The following is a 21,295-nucleotide window of genomic DNA, read 5'->3' on the forward strand; positions in this document are numbered from 1 at the left end:
TGCTCAGACTTTTGTCAGAAAAGCCAGAGCATCAGTGGTTTGCTGACAATTCACCTCATGGTCTTGCATTATATTATTACAGCTTTGTGAAAATAAACAAAAAGTAATTGTAGTGGCATCTGTCCCTCAGATTCTGCTGAAAAAAGGCACTTACCAAGAGGAAAAAAACACTAAGACCTGTGTAGAGTACAATCATGGAAGCAATAAAGTGAAGTGGATTTTGGCAGAGCCCTCTTGATCCTCTACAGAGAACAATAAACAGACAGAGCTTTGTCAAAAACCCTTTCTTTTATGGCCTTCACTATTCTCTTCACTACATCCATCCCTCATTAGCAGATACACATACACACTTCATTTCTTTACAGTGGTTTGCCAGTGCAATTTCCTCTGCAGATGGCTATTTTATTATTGCAGGTGGAGGTCAGGGGCATTATTTCCCCTACATGGGTGAGCAGTCTCTGTTGGTTCATTTTGCAACCTTTGCCAAAAAGTTGAATAATCTGTTGTTACTGCTGATAACAAGCTTTTTCTAAGATTGCTAAAGACTCAACTTGACAAACTACATTTGATGAGGAAACAAAATTTCCTCCAGAAACTTCCTTCACTTTATAAATAAAATTACTTGCTGTAGCATGAGATTGAGGTGCTATCACGATATAGAGAAAAATAACTTTCTCAGCAACAGCAGACCACACTTTCCAATCTTTGGAAACATCTCCCAAATATTTAGCCTCAGGAACATAAACTTTTTCAAATTCCTAAATTCGATGTAATTAAACCATGCCATTAGCCAAAATGAAATACATAGAAACTTTGGTGACAAAACTTTGTAGCCAGAATGCACCCAGTTATAGTTTCTGTAAATATTTACAACACTGGTCTAAATTCCTAGGTGTAAGTATATAACATAAGTCACATGTTGGATAGCTTTTGGTTCTTGAAAAGAAACTCTTACCACCTTAACCCTGTGATGACTGGAACAATTAAACAACAATTAAATCCCCACCTATCATTAGTATAATTTGAACTTCCCTTAGCTTGTTAAAACTCCTTAAAGAAAACTTATTTTAAATGGCCTCAATGTCCTGAGGCAGCTGCAGCCTGGTGTATATTGTAGCACAGAAATCTTTAAAGTGAATGAATTATATTTTCTTTCTCCATTGAGCTTGACGGCTTGTAAAGAAAATGCTCTTTAATATGCATACCATGCATAACATATGGATATATTAAAAAAAAAGGGACCATGACACTGTTTAGCATTTCAAATTGTAATAAAAAAAAAAAACAGTAATAAATTAAAAGTGAAACAAAGTGTGATAAAGCAGCAAAGAAAACAACCGGATCTCTTAGTAGACACTTTGCTGCTCTGTCCACATGTGGCTCTGAGGTGACTGAAGCCAGTGTCTTCAGAAATAATGAATTACACTTTCAGTTTGCTGGGCCACAGATTGTCAACTCCCTACCGATAAGTAGATCCTGTTCCATGGATAATTAAGCAAGTAATTATGGTGTTAAAAAACTAAAGTGTGCACTTAAAACCTGTTCACTCCAGATATGACCATGACAGGAGAAATAACTGGCTTTGTTCACCCTGAACTTCTAGAGTTCAATGAATCATACCAGAGAACAATCCGCAGCAGAAATTCATCCCATCTCAGAACACACGTTCACACACACAACCACACAAACCATGACCTGTAAACTGAATAGGTTTGCCAACTTGGCACCATTTTACCACCACCCACTGGTGACCTATTATGTGTCTAACTGCACACAAGCCAAAAACAGACATGTAGAGGCTCAGCACACTTTGCATTGGCCTGTCCACACGAGGGCATCAAATATATCAAGAGATCATGTTATTTTAAAAGGTGGTACAGTCTTCCAGCTGTATGAAAAACCACAGGACGGAGCTGACAGTGGATAATCCGAGACCTTCTTCAGACCTCGTCAGGCTTCACAGAGAACAATTGGGAAATCTACGTGGATGCACGGGTGATCCAGCTTTATAATTCCCTGGAAGGACACAGGAGTTTAAAGGGATTTAGATTAAAAACACAGAAAAATGGTGTGGGTGAGTAAAATCCTAGTTGTTTTATTTCCTCACCTGAGGTGTTAAGTTTTTGTGTATTCTCTTCAGCTTGGCCTTTTTCCGTCCATTTTTTGTCACAATTGTCTCTTCATAGAATTCATGTGCCAAATCCCCATCTTCATCAAAGAAGAGAGAGCTGCAGCAGAGAGAAAAAAGTAATTATCCATGTGTACAAAAGTCAGTAAAATATGCACAAAAAAGCAGCATCAGTTCCATTAACTACACCATACTTCTTGTCAAATAAAACAAAAATTGGCTTAATGAAAAGATATCACATGATGAGAGAAATTCTGGTTTATGTTATGGTGTGTACTGGTTGATAGGTATGAATTGTTGTGCCAATATTATAAATTTATGGCTTCATGTTGCCCAATGCCAACAGCATTGGCTGAATGTATACACATAACTGCAAGTGGTTTTGATGCAAACATAGGTATGTCTATGATTAAAATATATTTTACCAAATCAACAGACTGAGTCAAAAATCACTCCCTCATTCATGCTCCCTATAGAAGTCACTCTTTAGTTTACTCTATAATGAGCAGTAAAATGAGATTTTAAACACTTACTGATCAGTCTCCTCGCTAACAGCTGCATTTCATTACAATATTACAAGCACAAAGTAGTGTATGCGCCAAGTGCACTAGTTTTTTATTTCACTGTCAAATTTTTGGAGGCACAATTTTATACAACCAGAATTTGAACACCAGGGGTAAAACCTATGAAGTTAAATATAGTGCACTATATAGTGAACAGGGAGTTACTCTGTACAAAGCCCATGCCGTACAATATTTTTAATTATCAATTTTGGTCACATAGTCCCACTCTTAATACACACATTTAAGCTCAGTACATGTTTTTAGACGACTGGGTAGGATGTGTTAAGCATACACTATACAGAAGAAATGAGCAATGTCATCATATCAAAATGGAGCTACTTTGTTGAGAAACAATCTGGGAGTTCAACATTATCTCAAACTTATGAACTCCAAATGAATAACTGAACACAGTAAACTACAATGTCTGAACATACATACATATGGGATATAATTAATGTGTATATTGGTGCTGCAAGCCAATATGATTCTTAAAGCATTCATTATATATGTTTGCTATAATACTTCAAAAGAAGTGTGCATTTACCTTCGCCTGGTAAACACAAAAGGTGTTGCACCTGGGAAACTTCGAACTCTCGCCAGTGACTGCTCATTGCCATCTTTGGTTGAATCGTCCACATTACCTGAGCCAGAAAAAGGCCAAAATCCTCTGGATTTGGAGCCACTACCACCCATCTTCAGCTGCAGGACATTATTTTCCTGGTTCACAGTACTACCAGGGCTGTTACAGTGATACTGTGCCAGATAAAATGTGACCTTGACAATGACACACAAAAAAGAGGAGAAGGTCATTTGAAGCAATAAATAACAGTAAAGGCTAAATGACTTCTACAAGTAGTTTCCCATTTTAGACAGACAATATGGAATAAAACATCAAATTTGGTACACATCCATTTGACCTCAGTTTTCTGTGAACAACCAAAGTGAAGCCATAGAAAGAGACAATAGAAACAGACAAACATGGGCCATAGTATGCAACAGTATACCACATCTATAGCCACCACGAAAGATACTGTAAGTAGACTGCCTAACTAATTATATCTTGCTTATGCCTGACATAGAATACAAAGAAAAAAAATAGAGAATAAAATCCAGGCTCATAGATCAGTATATAGCAGGCCAGTGACATGACGCTGCACATTATATTAACACAGGTCTGCTAGTGTTGAATACATGACTATCTCTATCTCTATCACTAATGCTAACCAGACTGGTTAAAATGGCATTTGACATTAAGAAAAGTCGAAAAAAACATTTGTCAGCTGCAGGTACAGCCCGGAGGACCCGGTATAATTAGGTGACCTAGACAGGGACAGTTTAACCTGGCTAGCCTGTCTTGACCGATAAGAAATGAAGAAACTGTCCCCCTTTTAATAAATACGGGAGCTGTTTTGTCACTTTCTATCCAAGCTGCTAACATTGCCACTAGCAAACGACAGTTAGCACTGTGTTGTTAGCATTAGCCGGGTCAACATGTTTCTCTTACAAAACAACATTAACATTACTACCACTTCAAAAAGCTAACATTAACTACCTTAACAAGTAGCGTTTGTCACTTAGGCGGAGCTGCCACCTACCTAAATTGAGTTTTAGTGAGTTCTTAGAAAGGAAATTATCCTTGATGAACCTGTATTGGTGTCAAATCTCTAAACACTAACACAGATACGCTAGCTGTTTATGCTAACTACCGTCACATATTCTTATTCTGCTTTTCTAACTGCTGGAAAAGGACCATTAAGGTGAACTACCGCCACCACATGGACAGGAGGGTGACAGGGTCACTGCACAAGCAAAGGCAGCAACTACTACTAGAAAACTAGGGCTAAAAGTTATTATAAAATTACTGGCTGTCCCATTAACCATTTTTAAATAGTACAGGAAAATGAGGAGACCAAATGGTTTTAAGTATCTAGGGCTTTTTTTGGATTAGACCCCTTACTTTACATGTAAACCACATCGTGATGCTTGCAAAATATAATGATATTTTAGACAATAATGTGCTTCAAACTGCATAATACCAGCTTGCACAAAGAAGCATCCATAAAGAGTTTGGTCTTGAAAGAACTTGACTATAACCTACACCTTAACAACAAACAACACTGAAACTTTTTTACTGAATGAAAATTGCTGCTGCTAGGTTCATAAATGTTTGGAAAGTCTGTGTTATAACTACATGTAAATGACAACTGGAATTAGATGTTTAGTATTCACGTAGATTTGTAAGGTCCAGGAATCCATATCATTTAGGCCATAGACCTTTGACCACACAAATTTTGTCTCTAATGTCTAATTTAAACTCATTAACAGTGCCACCAATTGACCCAGGGTTTATTGTCATCAGTTTGTCACATTATTACATTCCAGATTGTAAATTCAATCCATTTCATGGGTTTGTTTAAAGTGCTCAAATTTACTGAAAAAAAAAAAAATCTAAATGTCACATAAAATGGCTAAAAGACAAACAAGGTAAATTACCAAAACCACTCAAATAAATGACCTGTAAGTAATATAGTAACTGTGATAGACTGTCCAGGGTGTACCCCTGACTTTCATCCAAAAGAGAGATAGGATGGGCTCCAGCAGATCCCTGCGACCCTGGTTAAGGAATAAATGGGTATAGATAATGGATGGATGGATAATCCAGTCAAGCAGCATGTTTTTTTCTTCATGAAAGAACAGCAATTAATGTAATCCATGATAATCTTTGTCAATGCCAATCCAGTTAACAACAATAGTTCCTCTGCCACAAAAAGTGCGAGTGCCCTTATGTGGTTAACATTAAATGTAACTGTAGTATCCCTGATTCATAAACAACCATTTTTCAAAACAATACAACTGTCTGAGCTCTTTCCTTTCCTTATGGCTTGCTGTAAATGTTCTTATTCATCCATGATACTTTTCAAAGAATCAGAAGGTTCTTCTTCATATTTAAATATGAGGACAAGCTGCATCACTTAAAGTCAGCCAGGGGTGGTGATCCTGGCCATGGCTTGTTTCATTTTCTCTTTAGCAAGAGCGTAGCGCTTCACAATCTGATGGACATGCACTTCTTCTTCACGCTGCAGAATTCGTAGAAAGTTGCACAATTCAGGAAAGCTAAATGCATCCCACTGTGGAGAAGACCAATTATCAAAGTATATTCTATATGTATGTATAACAGATAGATAGATAGATATATACAAGCAAAAGGTGAACTTGTACTTGTACCAAAGCCAGATAGAAACTTACATTGACATCCCCTGTCTCATCTTCTTTCAAAACCAGACTCAGAACTTTTTCACTGGGGCCAGCACACAAACGAAGGTAGAGTGGACATTCATCATCAGACAGTTTACGCATGTACACTGAGGAGAATAAGATGCAGTACTTCAGAATTTAATACTCGGCACTATTCCTTTCTACAGTAACTGCACAGTGTTGAGAACGCTACCTTGACTTTGTCTCTCAGAGCGCTCAAACAGGGCAAACTTGGCTGGGTTGTCCACCACAGTGAACTTGTTGAGCAGAGCCTCGATGACTTCTTGTACCTGTGTTTTGGAGCTTATATGCAGGTGTTTTGCAGTGTCTTTAGGGAGGTAGAAAGATGTCCGCCGTTTCATCCATCTGCCCGGTTGATCATCCTCCTGTGTCAGGGATGGGACAGAGATTGGACGAACTAAGTGAAAGTGGACTTTGATGAAACCAGTGTAGGACCCATCTTTATTCTGCAAGGGAGACAGATAGCATAGGAAAGGGAGTGAACTTTTTTTTATGAGATAGTGTGCAAATTATGATTTGCTGATTTCAATTGAAATACAATTTTTACGTCTGAATGTTCACAGAAAAATAAAGTTCATCAGTCACTCACAACCACCATGTAGAGACTGCTGTTGATCTGAGCATTATACTCCTTAACTTTCTGTTGAATTTCAACAACACGTAGCTCCTTTTTGCTCAAATCGATTTGTTCATCCTGAATAGTAAAGAGAAGTACAATACAGCAAATAAGGCCACAATGTCAGAAGAAAGCTTGCTTTTCTACTGTAGCTAAATTTCAAGGGTGAAGACAAAGTAAAACAGCTTTTAATCTGTCATTACAAAATAAGGCCATGCATGACTCAGTATCACCAAACAGAAAGTGGAAACAGCTTTGTGCCTACAGGACTACGTCACAGTATCGCAGCTAACTTGTCTGACCTTGTGAGAAAAAGATGCATATGAGGAGAAATGCAGCTGAACCACTGTTCTCCACACAGTTGGCTGTGGTGCTCCCCCAGGTCATCTTCAAGGTTCATGTGAGCAGGAATTTTTCACCTCCAATATTTTACATTGAAATGTATGTTAGAAAATGCCTTAACTTTCATCTGTCTGTCACTTCTGTCTGGAGAAGAGTGAGGCTTCTAGCAGGTCTTTTGACCTCAGCATTTCCATTTGCTCCTCCCTGGCAATAAAACCTGACAAAGGTGTCCAAAGAGTCATCCACTCCTAGTAACATTTGCTCAGGTTATCCTTAAAGAAAAACATTCTATTCATCTGTGTGAAGAAAACTGTTTAGAAATCACTCTCAAATAACTGATTTATATAAATAAAATAACATATTCTAGTCCGACCTAAACCTTATCTAAAGTTGAATGCTATAATACAGTGGGTACGGAAAGTATTCAGACCTTTTTAAATTTTTCACTCTTTGTGTCATTGCAGCCATTTGCCAAAATCAAAAAAGTTCATTTTATTTCTCATTAATGTACACTCAGCACCCCATCTTGACAGAAAAAAACAGAAATGTAGAAATTTTTGCAAATTTATTAAAAAAGAAAAACTGAAATATCACATGGTCATAAGTATTCAGACCCTGTGCTCAGTATTGAGTAGAAGCACCCTTTTGAGCTAGTACAGCCATGAGTCTTCTTGGGAATGATGCAACAAGTTTTTTACACCTGGATTTGGGGATCCTCTGCCATTCTTCCTTGCAGATCCTCTCCAGTTCTGTCAGGTTGGATGGTGAACGTTGGTGGACAGCCATTTTCAGGTCTCTCCAGAGATGCTCAATTGGGTTTAGGTCAGGGCTCTGGCTGGGCCAGTCAAGAACGGTCACAGAGTTGTTCTGAAGCCACTGCTTTGTTATTTTAACTGTGTGCTTAGGGTCATTGTCCTGTTGAAAGGTGAACCTTCGGCCCAGTCTGAGGTCCTGAGCACTCTGGAAGAGGTTTTCTTCCAGGATATCTCTGTACTTGGCTGCAATCATCTTTCCTTCAATTGCAACCAGTCGTCCTGTCCCTGCAGCTGAAAAACACCCCCACAACATGATGCTCCCACCACCATGTTTCACTGTAGGGATTGTATTGGGCAGGTGATGAGCAGTGGCTGGTTTTCTCCACACATACCCCTTAGAATTAACGCCAAAATGTTCAATCTTGGTCTCATCAGATCAGAGAATCTTATTTCTCATAGTCTGGGAGTCCTTCATGTGTTTTTTGGCAAACTCTATGCAGCCTTTCCTGTGTCTTGCACTGAGGAGAGGCTTCCGTCGGGCCACTCTGCCATAAAGCCCTGACTGGTGGAGGGCTGCAGTGATAGTTGACTTTGTGGAACTTTCTCCCATCTCCCTACTGCATCTCTGGAGCTCAGCCACAGTGATCTTTGGGTTCTTCTTTACCTCTCTCACCAAGGCTCTTCTCCCACGATTGCACAGTGTGGCTAGGCGGCCAGGTCTAGGAAGAGTTCTGGTCGTCCCAAACCTTTTCCATTTGAGGATTATGGAGGCCACCGTGCTCTTAGGAACCTTGAGTGCTGCAGAAATTCTTTTGCAACCTTGGCCAGATCTGTGCCTTGCCACAATTCTGTCTCTGAGCTCCTTGGACAGTTCCTTCGACCTCATGATTCTCATTTGCTCTGACATGCACTGTGAGCTGTAAGGTCTTATATAGACAGGTGTGTGCCTTTCCTAATCAAGTCCAATCAGTTTAATTAAACACAGCTGGACTCCAATGAAGGAGCAGAACCATCCCAAGAAGGATCAGAAGAAATGGACAGCATGTGAGTTAAATACGAGTGTCACTGCAAAGGGTCTGAATACTTATGACCATGTGATATTTCAGTTTTTCTTTTTTAATAAATTTGCAAAAATTTCTACATTTCTGGTTTTTTCTGTCAAGATGGGGTGCTGAGTGTACATTAATGAGAAATAAAATGAACATTTTTGATTTTGGCAAATGGCTGCAATGACACAAAGAGTGAAAAATTTAAAGGGGTCTGAATACTTTCCGTACCAACTGTAGATGTACTTTACACTTTTTCATGAAACGAGGGTCCCAAACAACACAATAATAAATATATAAATAACATTTGGGATGATTAATAGTTAAAGCAAACTTTAATTATTTGATAAGTGTGGTAGCTTTTTGCAGGACAGCTGTTATCTCATTTGCTTATTGTGATGTTGACGATGTCCCCTCCCCTCAGCTGTCTCCTAAATTGCATTCTGGAGACGGCTTGACAATGAGGAGGTATATACAATGAGTATCTTTGAGGACATATGGCAACGGCAACAATGGCAACAATACAAGTGGACAATCTGCTAGTTTCTACGTGCTTTTATCGGTTATATAGTATGAACAGAGGCACATCTGGCTTAATATTTTTTCTGAAACAATATACATTTTCTAGATACTATGTAAATTGTCTGGAACATATGAAAGATGTGGCAGTAATTTTTATAAGTTGGAAATATAACAGTATTCCTCACCACATTTGTGTCTGTCTCGACAGAGTCGAAAGAGAAATCTGCCTGGTCTGTTAACAAATTTCCATCTGTGCTGCAGTCCAGCCGGATGAATGGTCGGCAGCGATAGTGACAAGTATAACTGCAGTCTGAAATATAAACAGAGAGTTTCCTCTGTTGTGTATTTGGTCAGTAATCTGTCTCTATCCCCAGATGTACTATCTGTGTTATAAAAGCAACATACCGACATTTTTGTAATTGCACATGTTAGATAATTGCTGGAAATCCATTATCACCCCGTCCTTTGTCTGTGAAGATTCTCAGTCGTCCAAGGAAGGTTATCTAGAGGTTGAGTCATGGCAACTGGACTTTCAGTTCTGTACGGCTGAAACGTTTCGCCACCCATCCAAGTGGCTTCATCAGTCTGAGAAAGGCTGAACTGGAACCTCCAAAATTATTTCCCAGGTTAGTTTCACTCCACCCTTATTCCAATAGGCTCACTAAGTGAGCTAAGCAAATCTGGTAAGAGTCATTAGACCCACGCCCATTGGACTAAGGGTGGAGTGAAACTAACCTGGGAAATACATTTGGAGGTTCCAGTCCAGCCTTTCTCAGACTGATGAAGCCACTTGGATGGGTGGCAAAACGTTTCAGCCTTACAGGACTGAAAGTCCAGTTGCCATGACTCAACCTCTAGATCACCCTGTCCCTTGTTTGTTTTTTATTACTACATCAGTTTCCTCATTGACTTTGTTCTTCAACATGCCACGGAAATACTTTAAGTCAAATGACATTGACAAAGACATTCCCATGTCCTTCTGTACCAAGTTCAAACCTGAAGCTTGCCAGAGTTTCCTACAGACTGTTAGGGCCTGACACATTCCAGGACTGTTTTTCTGTTTAGATGTCTCTCTCTGTTCTCCCTGGTGTGTGTGTGTGTGTGTGTGTGTGTGTGTGTGGGTGTGTCTGTGCTGGTGTGTCTGTAATTTAGGCAACCAGGAACACCTGAGGTCCGGGGAGCCAACCGTTTGCCAGTCATTCACCGAAGACTATTTATGCCTCGGCCCGACATTCTGCGGGCGTCAGAAGTTTCGCCGTTTCATTGGGAAAGCGACAATCTACAACACCTAAGCTCCGTTGAGTTACCGAGAAGCTCAGTTCTCATGTGTATAGTTAGAAAGCCTGTGTCATCGCTGTGTGCAATTCCTCTACCGTTTGAATAAAACTTCATTCTGATCACCTGGCACTGCCTCACGTCTGCTCTTGGGTTCGACTTCACCAGGTCGCAACACAGACTGGGGCAAACACTGTGATAAAGTATTTTCTTGAATGGAAAAAATAACATGACACTGGGTGACACTGGATCTGGAAAGTGACAAAATCTCTGTGAGGTTTGGGTGGACATGACTTACTTAATGTTGGGTTACAGAGCTGATATATCTAAAATTATAGCTACTTTAGATGGCATAACCCTGGCCTCCAGCACTACTGTAAAAAACCTTGGAGTTATTTTTGACCAGGACATGTCCTTTAACTCACGTAAAACAAATCTCTAGAACTGCATTCTTTCACCTGTGCAACATTTTCAAAATTAGGAACATCCTCTCTCAAAATGATGCCGAAAAACTAGTCCATGCATTTGTTACATCAAGGCTAGATTACTGTAACTCATTACTATCTGGATGTCCCAATATCTCCATAAAAAGCCTCCAATTAATCCAGAATGCCGCAGCCAGAGTCCTGACAGGAACTAGCAAGAGAGATCATATTTCTCCTATATTGGCTTCTCTTCATTGGCTCCCTGTAAAATATAGAATAGAAATTTAAAATCCTTCTTCTCACATACAAATCCCTTCATAATCAAGCTCCTTCATACCTTAAAGACCTCATAGTACCATATTATCCCAATAGACCACTTCGCTCTCAGAGTGCAGATCTACTTGCTGTCCTTTGACAAAGCATATAGTTAGGGCTGGCTTCAGGCAACCCTGAACCATCCCTTAGTTATGCTGCTATAGGCCCAGACTGCCCGAGGACCATCGGTGTACTGAGCTCCCCTACCCTAACCCCCCCCCCCCCCCCATTTCCCTTCCCCTCCCCGCTCTTCCTCTCCTCCCACCTCATGTATATTCAACCATTGAATGTCACTAACCTTGTGCTCTCTCTCTCCCCTAGTTTGTGCTCTCTCCCTCTCTCTCTGTTCTCTCTGTACCTTCTGCAGGTGTCCCTGGTCCTGGAGCTGTATATCGCTGATGTGAAGTTACTGGTCCCACCAACCTGCAGTGTCTATTTGTTGTTTATTGTTGCTGTTCTTTTCTCTCTGCTCTATCCACTCACCCAACCGGTCGAGGCAGATGGCCGCCCAAACTGAGCCCGGTTCTGCTGGAGGTTTTTTCTTCCGTTAAAGGGAGTTTTTCCTCTCCACTGTCGCCAAGTGCTTGCTCATAAGGGAATTGTTGGGTTTTTAGTTTTAGTTTTTGTAAAGTGCCTTGAGATGATTTGTATTGTGATTTGGCGCTATACAAATAAAATTGAATTGAATTGAATTGAATATAGACTTTAATGTAAAGTCATTTTAGCTGTTTCTTAGAATGTTTATGATTTTATTTCATCTAAATCTGAAACAATAGTTTTGTATTTATACAAGTTAGTGGTTGGTTGCAAGTTTTTGCTTTTCATGTTTACCATGCACACACTCTGTCTCTAATTCGCTTGGGGCTTTAAAAATTTGTTTTATACTAGTTTAATTCAGTTTGTTAAATGTGGGACTGACTTAAAATAAACTACTGTGACCATGCTGAAGAAACATGACAGTGCGTTTTAGCTGTCTATGGACAACAGTGGAGCCCAGTGACATAAATAAGATATATTAGGCTTTGCTTACATGTAATAATAAAAAATAGTTTGTTTGTTTTAGTCTTTTTATGGGATAACGTAAAAAAAATATGAAATATTACCAGATTTATCTTTTAAACAACCCATACACAGAAATTACTCACTGGTGCAGCGTAAACTGTGCTTAAAAAGACCCCAAATGAATTCTCCACACAGGTCACACCAGGTAGGATGAGTGTGACCATAGGGCTGGAAGTCATGACCCTCTCCAGCTTCTCCAGTCTGCTGCCCAGGTGTCTTGATGCTAACACCATCTCCAACCAGACGGACGACATGGAAGGGGGTCAGCTGACCTGGATTTACTGAGTGGGCTGCAGGAGAGGCCAGCTCAATGGGATCACTTATACTGAGGTCCTTCAGCTCGATCAACTCACATTTAGACATTCTGTCCTCAGTGGCGTGTCAAGTGAGCACCTGTTGTCCATAAACCAGTATGGGTGTACAGCTGGCCATGAGAGGAAATTTGTACTTTCATATTCTTAATAAGGAGATAGTGATTATTAGGCTCGGTTGAAATGTCTACAGGCACCTCCAAAAAAGCCTCCAGCACCAGGTGATTCAGTCTACCTCCAGGTCAGTGTTGTTATGGAACAGGGGGACAGGGGCCAGCAACACCTTAAATGCTGCAACACAGATTGAAATAAAGTTTGTAAGTATGCAATATACTCAATGGTCTTTACAATAAAAAAATAAACAAAATAAAGATGAATCTTTGTTATCTGATTCAAGGGTTCATATGATTATGCTAAATGTGGGACAAGTATAATCTGCATAGTGGCAGCGTTGATTTCACTTCACAAGTCATATATGCAAATGTATATGAAATGATTGCTTCCCCCAAACGGTTTGAATGGCAATTTTCAAATCGTTAGAGAGGGGGGAGCTATTGGTCCTATTTTGATTAAGTTTAATCAAATGGGTTCAGGTTCAGGGCGGCAGGGACTACAATTCATCAATTGGTCCGATTCAAATCCGACAATGCGTGTGCGAGATATCATAAATTGAAGGGTTGTTGGCGAGCCATAAAACATAGGTCGAATGGTCGGCGACGTCAAAAGAAAACCGTGAAAGTTAGCAAAAAAAATTGGATAACTTTTGCACCCCCACGTCTAGGTGACGCTGACGAAAAATGGGCTCAATCGGTCAAAAGCCCTAGGACGAGCTCGAAAGGATACGAGGTGAGCAAAAGCGAACTCAATAACCCCTAGATTAAATCCAGACTGGTGGACTTCCTGTTGTTCGTATTATGTCGACATGATAAGATTTTCTGCTTGCCTCGGAAGGCAGAAGAGGCGTGCCGAGTTTGGCGAGTGTGCGATGAAAAAAATGTTGTTTAGCTTTAGGCCCAATGTGTTTTGACTCTTGTTGGGGACGCTGTAGAGGCATTGTTTTGAGGTCGTGTATGAAACCTTTAAAAAACAAAAATTTCTCACGATTCTGACTTCTGAGTTTTCGAATATGTTCAGGGGATCAAATTAAAGTTTTTTACGCAGAAGAAGAAAAAGAATAATAAGAATATTCCTTACGATTTCCAGGCCCACAGCGACTTGTCAATCATAATATACATGTTCTCGCGCAGCCCCACGTCATGATGTAGTGTGGGACCCCTGGCAGTTGTGCACGCCTGGCTCAGTGAGCGATTGCAATAGGCTCTTGCCTGCATTGTCAGTGGGCTCGGGCATTATAAATTACAACAATGTAAACATAAAATAAAATACGCATGTCCTGCACATGTTTAAGCTTTAAGACAGATATTATATATATAGCTATACATTTCTCAGTTATATATCACATAGTAGATTGTGGTATTGTTATTTGACTTATTTAAAGACCCTGAATACTTTTTCCACCAGTGACAGAATGCGTAGGCAGGGAATTCTTATGTCAACAACACAATACATTTGTCTAATGTGCATTTAGGAAGAACAAGTGGGAAGTTATCTCAGGTGAATTCAAACCTTAGTTTTCGTTAGTTTCCCAGTGAAGCTGCGCAGAGAATTGTGATTTGAATATGAACAACCCGGAGACTCTTCTGCCAAGTGGGTCACGCAGAACAAGAACACATAGTTATGGAATGAGTTTTTTCTGCTTTTGTCACTTATAGATTATTTTTTATGTGAAATTTAGCATGTATGGATTGTTCTATACAACAAACGTTTCGATTTTTCTTGAATTCGTAATTGTTTTTTAAGCAGCTCAGTGTGTGACGGGACAGCCCGGTTTACTAATCCTGTAGCGCGAAACAAGGCGACAAATTTAGATGACAGCGCTACTGTAATGTTCGGATTTCTCTGACAAATTAACCATTATAAAACGACCTTACCTCGTGAAATTCATCAGCGTCACTTATTTGCAGAGTTATCGCAGTTTGTCGTTAAATTAATAGCGATCCGTCCCTCGCCCGACCGATGCACGAACTTCAGTTTGCGCATGCACATTGTGAGATGATTACCGAACTAGGCAGAGCGGGGATTACCGTCTAATCCTTAATGTGTATTAAACCATCCTGAGACACACCACGAGAGGAATACCTGTTCGTGCAAAGAAAAATATAGCTGGGGCTGTAATTTAAATATACTTTCCACTGAGCTTTTGGGTACCACTTTCAATTTAATAAGATTTTATTAATAGTTAAAATAAGATTGGAAAATGCATTTGGTTGGTGTTTATTTTCCTCCATGATATGTTAACAAATCTAAATAGTATGAATGATTAGTTATGCAAATTGGAACATATTTTCCCTATATAACTGTATAAATCTCTATTGGCTGTGAATAATATAAAATAAAGCATTTCATCATTCATGCCCAACATCTGTCCATCCATTATCTATACCAGCTTATTCCTTTAGGGTCACAGGATTCTACTGGAGCCTATCTCAGCTCTCTTTGGGTGAAAGGCAGGGGTGCACCCTGGACAGGTCACCAGTTCATGAGCAACATAAAATCCCAAAGTGTACGTTTAAAATCAGAGTTGTGTCAAACAGCGATAATGTACTTTAGATTAAATCACTGATTGATCATGTTTCCTTAATTGTGGACGTGTGTAAAACAAGACTGTTTAATGTTTAATTAGGGGGCATTTGGAAATCACTCGAGGAAAAAGGCTCCAGGCACATATATGGGAGACAAATTAGGCCTTGTTTTGTATATTATCATCTCTCTGAAGCCAGGCATGTTGGAACAAAGATTTATAACGAATAAAGGAGAACCACCTTCTCGTCGTCAGTGTGTTCATTCAATCTTTAGGGCTAACTGTCAGGGGACTGCAGCAGTGCAAAACAAACTAAAACTATTTTCATCAGAAATGTTGTGAAGAAGTAGCTAATTAAGTAACAAAATAGAAGTGATACTTAAATGTACAGTAGAGAAATGCACATTCCAACACTGGGGTCTATTTAAACATTGATTTGGATGGTATATTTTAGTGCCACCCTGTGGACAACAGATGTGATTAGCCTTGCTTGGTTGCAGGTCAGAAACCTGTTCATTTTGGTCCCTCTGGCAGAAAAATAAAGAAACAGAATCTACACTATCTTCTGTTATGTAAGACAACAAGAAGGGAGGGTGGGTGTCCTGAATGAGCATTTTGTTGGCAGGGGACTTGCAGTCACAAGCTTATTAGAAAAAGAACTGGAGCAGAATAACCAGTGAGCAGCTGACAGTGAGTATATATATATATATATATATATATATATATATATATGTAGATAATGGATGGCTTTTTGAAGTTGAAAAAACCAAGTGAAGCCTTAAAGCCTTTCTGCTGTCCATGACACTGTCAGTCACCAAAAATAATAAAAAGAATCTTTAATGTTGCAGTAAAATTATATACACAATGTAACAATGGCTAACTCAACAGTCCATATACATTCATTACAGACATTTTTTTTTTTTTTTTACAATGGACTACAAAGATGCAGACAGGTTTCCTAATAGGGCTAGACATATCAATTATTTTCATTATTGATCAATCTGTTGTTTAACAATTAAGAGTTTGTTAAAAATGAGATTTGTCTAAAAATGGCAGGAAATGAAAAACAAACTTATAGGTGAAGAAGTCAATTGTCCAGTGCAGTTAATTTTCTACTAATTGATAAATCAAATAATTGTTGCAGCCCTATTTCTTTATACATTATATTCACACAGCATTGGAAAGTAGATGTACTGATGAACGCTTAGAGGATCACTTCAGTAAACCGAACTGTGAGAGAGCAATATTTGTACCGTGGATCTCTGGCTTCCTCATGTATTCACAGAGTCTTTCCCAGAGACTGATTTAAAACCTATGCTTCTAGGAACAACTTCATTTTCTGAGTGCCGAAGTTTGTTCGCTTTCTTGTGATCCTGTTGGCAGCCTGCAGATCTTCTTCTTCTACATCTTTTAGCTTGGACATGTGGCTCCACTTCATCATTTGAGCAGGTCTGATGATGGACTTCTATGCCTGAAATAGTTTGTATGACAGTAATGAAATGTTACAGAAAATTAAATCTTGAGTAATTAGGATGTTGCTAGAAAACAATAAATGAAATCATGTGGCTGAAAGCTCTATTCTGTTGAGGAAATTTTAGCAGTAAACCTATTGGAACAGCAGTGGCACTGCAATCTGAAAATATGTGAAACTGTGTAAAAGAGGAGACTGAGCAACCAACCAGAATAGAAGTCAAGCTTCTTCTGCAGTTCTTCTGTGAGCATATTTCTTTGTTTTAAAACTTCCAGCAGGGATCTCATTGTTTTCTTATGCCTTCTTTCACGATCTTTGGCATTTCTTAAGTCCCGCTGCAATTCCTCCACCATTTCCTGAGCCTCAGTTAACTTCTTCTTTACTTTATCTGGGTCGAGAGCATACTGATGATCCTGAAAAAAAAAAAAATTAACACAATATCATTCTACCCCTTTTACATGATTTACTATATATTAAAAATCTTTGATAAGTTATGCATGCAGGTCATATGTGGTGATTCCTTACTGATATGATTAGATTGTACTTTTTCTTGTATTCTTACTATATGGCAAGATAACTATATTTAATATACTAATATTTTCTTGTTTTTCCTTTTGTGACCTATTTGTTGTGTTATGCTTTGTGTATAGTAATAGTATATTACAGATCTTTAAATTAGTTTAAGGGTAACACTGTGGTGTAGTGGTTAGCACTGTCATTTCACAACAAGAAAGCTTTGTGTTCTAGTCCTGTGCCACCTATCGATTTTCTATATGGAGTTTGCATGTTCTCCCTGAGTCTGTGTGGGTTTTCTTTGGGTACTTCAGCTTCCTCCCACTGTCCAAAGACATGCAGGATGGGGTCAGGCTAACTGGTGACCTGTAGGTGTAAGTGTGAGTTTCTGTCTCTTATGTGTCAGCCCCGTGATAGACTGGCGATTTGTCCAGGGTGTACCCCAGCACTCGCCCACTTTCAGCTGGGATTGGCTCCTACACCCCTGCAACCCTGGATAGCATGAGTAAGATAGATATAAGGTTGATATTACATGGATGAATTAGTGTGAACTTATTTCATAGCGAGATGTTGTAAAACAAAAAAAAAAACAAATAAAACTTGTAGGTGTTATCACATGCACAAATCTTTTCTTTTTTGCCCTTTTAAACTTTCATCATAATGGATGTATGTGTGTGTGTGTGTGTGTGTGTGTGTATAAGCACAGGATGCTGCAGATGTTTAAAACAATCACTGTATCACTCACTGAAGTTGACTGTTCGAGGTTCTCTGATAACTGAATACAAACTTCTTGACTTTGTGCAGCCCCTTTTTCTGAGGTTCTGCTTGAAGTGGGTGTACATGGCACCTGGAAATAAAATATATTTATTAAATATATATTTACTTTACTACACACAAATTGTAACAATTTATTTTTGATGTTAGGTTTAGTTAACATCAAACGTGCTAGTGGTGGAAATGAAAATCTAAGAAAAGTTGTCATTATTTATACAGGAGTTTGTGATGACACCTACACTGCAACCTTTGCACGAAAATATAAATACCGAGGGCACCACTCCTTCCCTTAGACGAGTAGTCTGCCCAGTTCTGTCAAAATCCTCTTTCTTGAAATGAGTACTGCAGATAACGGAGCGATCATTTGGCTCAAAGTATTTCCTCCTTATTGCTTTTCTCCATGCTCGTCTAATCAGTCTGTCTTTTGGAAACCTATACACAAAACATCCGACAGAAAACACTATGCAATTCTGACATATTAATGCCATGAACTGTGGTAAACAAACATTTGAAGTAAACAAATTGGCACTACTTAACACAACGGCACATAAGGAGATATAGGTGCTCAAATAATGTAATTTATCAATATATTGCACTGAGAAACATGTAGAAGCGTTTTTCTTAGCTGACAGCTAGCTTCACTTAGCATCGACAGTCACTTTGTTTAGCCTAAGAGAAGGATGACACGTCAAAACACCTTCGGAACAGCAAGTCACTTTCTCACCTGTGAAATGTTATTCCTTGTTCCTTTGTTTTGGCGTTTCTTTCGTTACTACAGCCAAAAGCTGCACAAAAGTCTGGCATTTTCTACTATTTCAACTGGTCAGAACCGCTGCAATATGGCGGCAAGGGAGACGCATTTAAAAGGCGGATGTCTTCTTCTTCTTCATCGGGTTTTAATAGCCGTTGGCAAACCAGCTTACAGGTGCATTACCGCCACCAAATGGACTATGCGTTTTTCGATAGATTTGGTCCCTGAGCAGCATATAATGCAGAAAAAACGTTTGGCTGAGTAAGACATTTTCTACACAGTTGCGTGCTTTCTGGTACATTTTCCACAGACTTCCCAGCTCCTGGTTGCAGGGCTGCAGGAGGATGTGGTCATAGTTCATATGTTCTTCTTGTTAAGTGTCAACAAAAGGTGCATGTGTTGTTTAAAGATCAAATACGTTTGGCAATTTAGCATGTCTGATCAAGTTTGGTGCAGCAATGCAGGAATGATTCAACCAATAAGAATGAAAGAGGTCTAACATCTCGTTCCACAACAGGTGCAAAAACAGTGACAGGAGGGTCACACAGATGTCGAAAAGGCACAGCACATGTCCACACACTCCTTAATGAGGTCTATCAAGCAAAATAAGATGTAGTATATGTCAAACAGAAGCACTAGGCCCCAGTGTCCCCCCTTTTTATGGTGTACTAATCCAGTCTCTAGAAGTAATACATTACAATAAAATTGCATTAATATGAGAACAGCATATACAGTGTGATAACAACGAAACAGTGGTCGAATGGTGAACCAACGCTTTACTCTGAAAATCTATCCGGAAGTTTTTTGTTTTGTTTTTTTTTGTGACCGAAGGAGCCAACGTAGGTTAAGCATGTTGGGTGGTGAGCTCATTGCAGACAGCGACGTTATCCTTTAACAACGACTTCACTTTAACATGGCTCACAACAGAGAACCTGAACCAAGGATTTACCGCCACGCCAGGACAGCTTCGGTGATGCTGACCCACGTCACCTCAGTCGGCTTCGCTGCGTTCATGGCATTTCTGGCTCGCCCTGGTACAAGTGAGTGCGACTGTCATTCAGAAGCTTTCGTGTTACTGTCCTCCTGTGCACGATCATCAGATCTCCTTTATTTGTTTTATTTTAGGCTGGTTCTCCTGGCATCCCTTCTTCATGACACTGGCTGTAAGTTTAAACTTTACAAGGAAGTGTTTTCAGCTTTAACTACAAGTTCAATCAAACCTTTATATTTTCCTGTCATATGAGAAATGAAAATGTTCATGTTCTAGGTGCTTAAAAAGGTCAACATAATGACAAATAATGAAAGTAATCATTATTTCATGTATTTTATTTTCTTCTTCTCCTTCAGTTCGCCTTTTTCATGACAGAAGCCGTACTCCTCTTCTCCCCACACGGCTCTCCAGTCAAAAAGTTTTCACACAAGATGAAAGGTCGTGTTCACCGGATACTGCAGTGCCTCTGTGTGTCCTGTGCAGTGCTGGGTCTGGCAGCCATCTCTTACAACAAGCGCCTGAATGGTAAATCTCACTTCAGCTCGTGGCACGGCCTGCTGGGACTGCTCACTGTGTGCGTCGTTGGGTTGCAGTGTTTGGCAGCTATGCCCCTCATCTACCACTCTCTAGCCAAGGGCTGGTCGCTGGCCAAACTCAAACGTTACCACGCAGTATCTGGACTTATCACCTACCTGCTGGGCAGTGTCAGCCTGCTCCTTGGCCTCTGCTCTGCCTGGTTCACCGCTGCTGTCGGGGAATACGCCTGGTACCTGTCAGCACTCTGCCCTGCTCTCAGTGCCCTCGTCATAATGAACCAAGTGACCAGTGCTTATATGGCTAGGAAACGGCTGCAGTCCTGATTGAGGACAATATATTGACTTTTAACTACAAAACTGTCAAGTGCTTATAGAAGGTTTGGCAAAAAGATTTTATTTTTCTCAGTCATATGTATTCATTGTATCTTTTGGTTAAGAGTCAAAAAGATTTCCACAGCTACAATAACTTATCCCATGGCTTTGACATTCCACGAAACAGCTGTGCCAAATATAAAAAATGAAATACTTTTCAATTGCTGCCTTTTTACATTAAGTTTTTAATATATTTAGCCATGTTAGATTTAGCTTATAACTACATAGCTGCAAAATTAATATTTACTTAATTCTCTACTTTGTGTTTAGCATGATTCATGTTGAATTTTTTGGACCTCAAGTCCCTTATTATCCTGCCTTTTATATTGATGCTGTCTTTGATTACTGTTTTACAATAAATCAAACAATCATATATAAATATCTTAAAAGCATTTTTTAACAATTCACACTGCAATATTAGACTGTTTTATTGTTAAAATAACATTGATAACACAGTCATATTTTGCTTTGATCTAGACTGCATGTATGAAATTTTTACTGGATCAGCCGTCAGTGGGGCAAAGTGAACAAATGATTAAAAAAATTTAATTAGAAAAAACAATCTATTTTCCATCATAAATAAATACATTTCTTACATTGAAATAAAGGA

General features: G+C 39.3%; 4 protein-coding genes across 6 annotated transcripts; 1 reads left to right on the forward strand and 3 right to left on the reverse strand.

The window, feature by feature from the left end:
• Positions 1–1,166: 1,166 nt before the first annotated feature.
• On the reverse strand, positions 1,167–4,414 carry tusc2b (tumor suppressor 2, mitochondrial calcium regulator b). Of its 2 annotated transcripts, none has more exons than XM_026306753.1 (4): positions 4,287–4,414; positions 3,236–3,465; positions 2,108–2,228; positions 1,167–2,016 (listed from the first exon to the last, which is right to left on the reverse strand). In XM_026306753.1, the coding sequence occupies exons 2-4, from the start codon at positions 3,382–3,384 to the stop codon at positions 1,951–1,953; spliced, it is 336 nt and encodes a 111-aa protein (XP_026162538.1). In that variant the 5' UTR covers positions 3,385–3,465; positions 4,287–4,414; the 3' UTR covers positions 1,167–1,950. The 2 variants fall into 2 exon arrangements, with proteins under 2 accessions (XP_026162538.1, XP_026162539.1); XM_026306754.1 differs by having other exon boundaries at positions 4,244–4,380.
• A 737-nt stretch (positions 4,415–5,151) lies between these two features.
• rassf1 (Ras association domain family member 1) lies at positions 5,152–14,759 on the reverse strand. The gene is made up of 7 exons (XM_026306747.1): positions 14,628–14,759; positions 12,409–12,927; positions 9,434–9,558; positions 6,557–6,661; positions 6,140–6,413; positions 5,938–6,053; positions 5,152–5,819 (listed from the first exon to the last, which is right to left on the reverse strand). The coding sequence occupies exons 2-7, from the start codon at positions 12,686–12,688 to the stop codon at positions 5,670–5,672; spliced, it is 1,050 nt and encodes a 349-aa protein (XP_026162532.1). The 5' UTR covers positions 12,689–12,927; positions 14,628–14,759; the 3' UTR covers positions 5,152–5,669.
• On the forward strand, positions 13,439–21,058 carry cyb561d2 (cytochrome b561 family, member D2). The gene is made up of 4 exons (XM_026306751.2): positions 13,439–13,482; positions 19,618–19,826; positions 19,912–19,949; positions 20,134–21,058. The coding sequence occupies exons 2-4, from the start codon at positions 19,700–19,702 to the stop codon at positions 20,635–20,637; spliced, it is 669 nt and encodes a 222-aa protein (XP_026162536.1). The 5' UTR covers positions 13,439–13,482; positions 19,618–19,699; the 3' UTR covers positions 20,638–21,058.
• LOC113130271 (THAP domain-containing protein 6-like) lies at positions 16,097–18,909 on the reverse strand. Of its 2 annotated transcripts, none has more exons than XM_026306750.1 (5): positions 18,760–18,909; positions 18,305–18,467; positions 18,007–18,108; positions 16,957–17,161; positions 16,097–16,748 (listed from the first exon to the last, which is right to left on the reverse strand). In XM_026306750.1, the coding sequence occupies exons 1-5, from the start codon at positions 18,837–18,839 to the stop codon at positions 16,549–16,551; spliced, it is 750 nt and encodes a 249-aa protein (XP_026162535.1). In that variant the 5' UTR covers positions 18,840–18,909; the 3' UTR covers positions 16,097–16,548. The 2 variants fall into 2 exon arrangements, with proteins under 2 accessions (XP_026162535.1, XP_026162534.1); XM_026306749.1 differs by having other exon boundaries at positions 18,275–18,467.
• Positions 21,059–21,295: the final 237 nt, after the last annotated feature.

This window comes from Mastacembelus armatus, chromosome 5, assembly GCF_900324485.2.
Source record: "Mastacembelus armatus chromosome 5, fMasArm1.2, whole genome shotgun sequence".
NCBI lineage: Eukaryota > Metazoa > Chordata > Actinopteri > Synbranchiformes > Mastacembelidae > Mastacembelus > Mastacembelus armatus.

Bases quoted from the DNA above. Each gene is read 5' to 3' on its own strand.
- tusc2b (XM_026306753.1), bottom strand. From the start codon at position 3,384: ATGGGTGGTAGTGGCTCCAAATCCAGAGGATTTTGGCCTTTTTCTGGC. The intron at 2,229-3,235 runs GTAAATGCACAC...TCTCTGCTGCAG, and splicing joins TTTGTGTTTACCAGGCGAAG to CTCTCTCTTCTTTGATGAAG. The intron at 2,017-2,107 runs GTGAGGAAATAA...GTGTCCTTCCAG, and splicing joins ACAAAAACTTAACACCTCAG to GGAATTATAAAGCTGGATCA.
- rassf1 (XM_026306747.1), bottom strand. From the start codon at position 12,688: ATGTCTAAATGTGAGTTGATCGAGCTGAAGGACCTCAGTATAAGTGAT. The intron at 6,662-9,433 runs GTGAGGAATACT...TTTACTATTCAG, and splicing joins TCGAGACAGACACAAATGTG to GATGAACAAATCGATTTGAG. The intron at 6,414-6,556 runs GTGAGTGACTGA...TCTCCCTTGCAG, and splicing joins GCAGTCTCTACATGGTGGTT to AATAAAGATGGGTCCTACAC.
- LOC113130271 (XM_026306749.1), bottom strand. From the start codon at position 18,839: ATGCCAGACTTTTGTGCAGCTTTTGGCTGTAGTAACGAAAGAAACGCC. The intron at 18,468-18,759 runs GTGAGAAAGTGA...TTTTGTGTATAG, and splicing joins CAAGGAATAACATTTCACAG to GTTTCCAAAAGACAGACTGA. The intron at 18,109-18,274 runs GTAGGTGTCATC...TTTTATTTCCAG, and splicing joins TTTCGTGCAAAGGTTGCAGT to GTGCCATGTACACCCACTTC.
- cyb561d2 (XM_026306751.2), top strand. From the start codon at position 19,700: ATGGCTCACAACAGAGAACCTGAACCAAGGATTTACCGCCACGCCAGG. The intron at 19,827-19,911 runs GTGAGTGCGACT...GTTTTATTTTAG, and splicing joins TCTGGCTCGCCCTGGTACAA to GCTGGTTCTCCTGGCATCCC. The intron at 19,950-20,133 runs GTAAGTTTAAAC...CTTCTCCTTCAG, and splicing joins CCTTCTTCATGACACTGGCT to TTCGCCTTTTTCATGACAGA.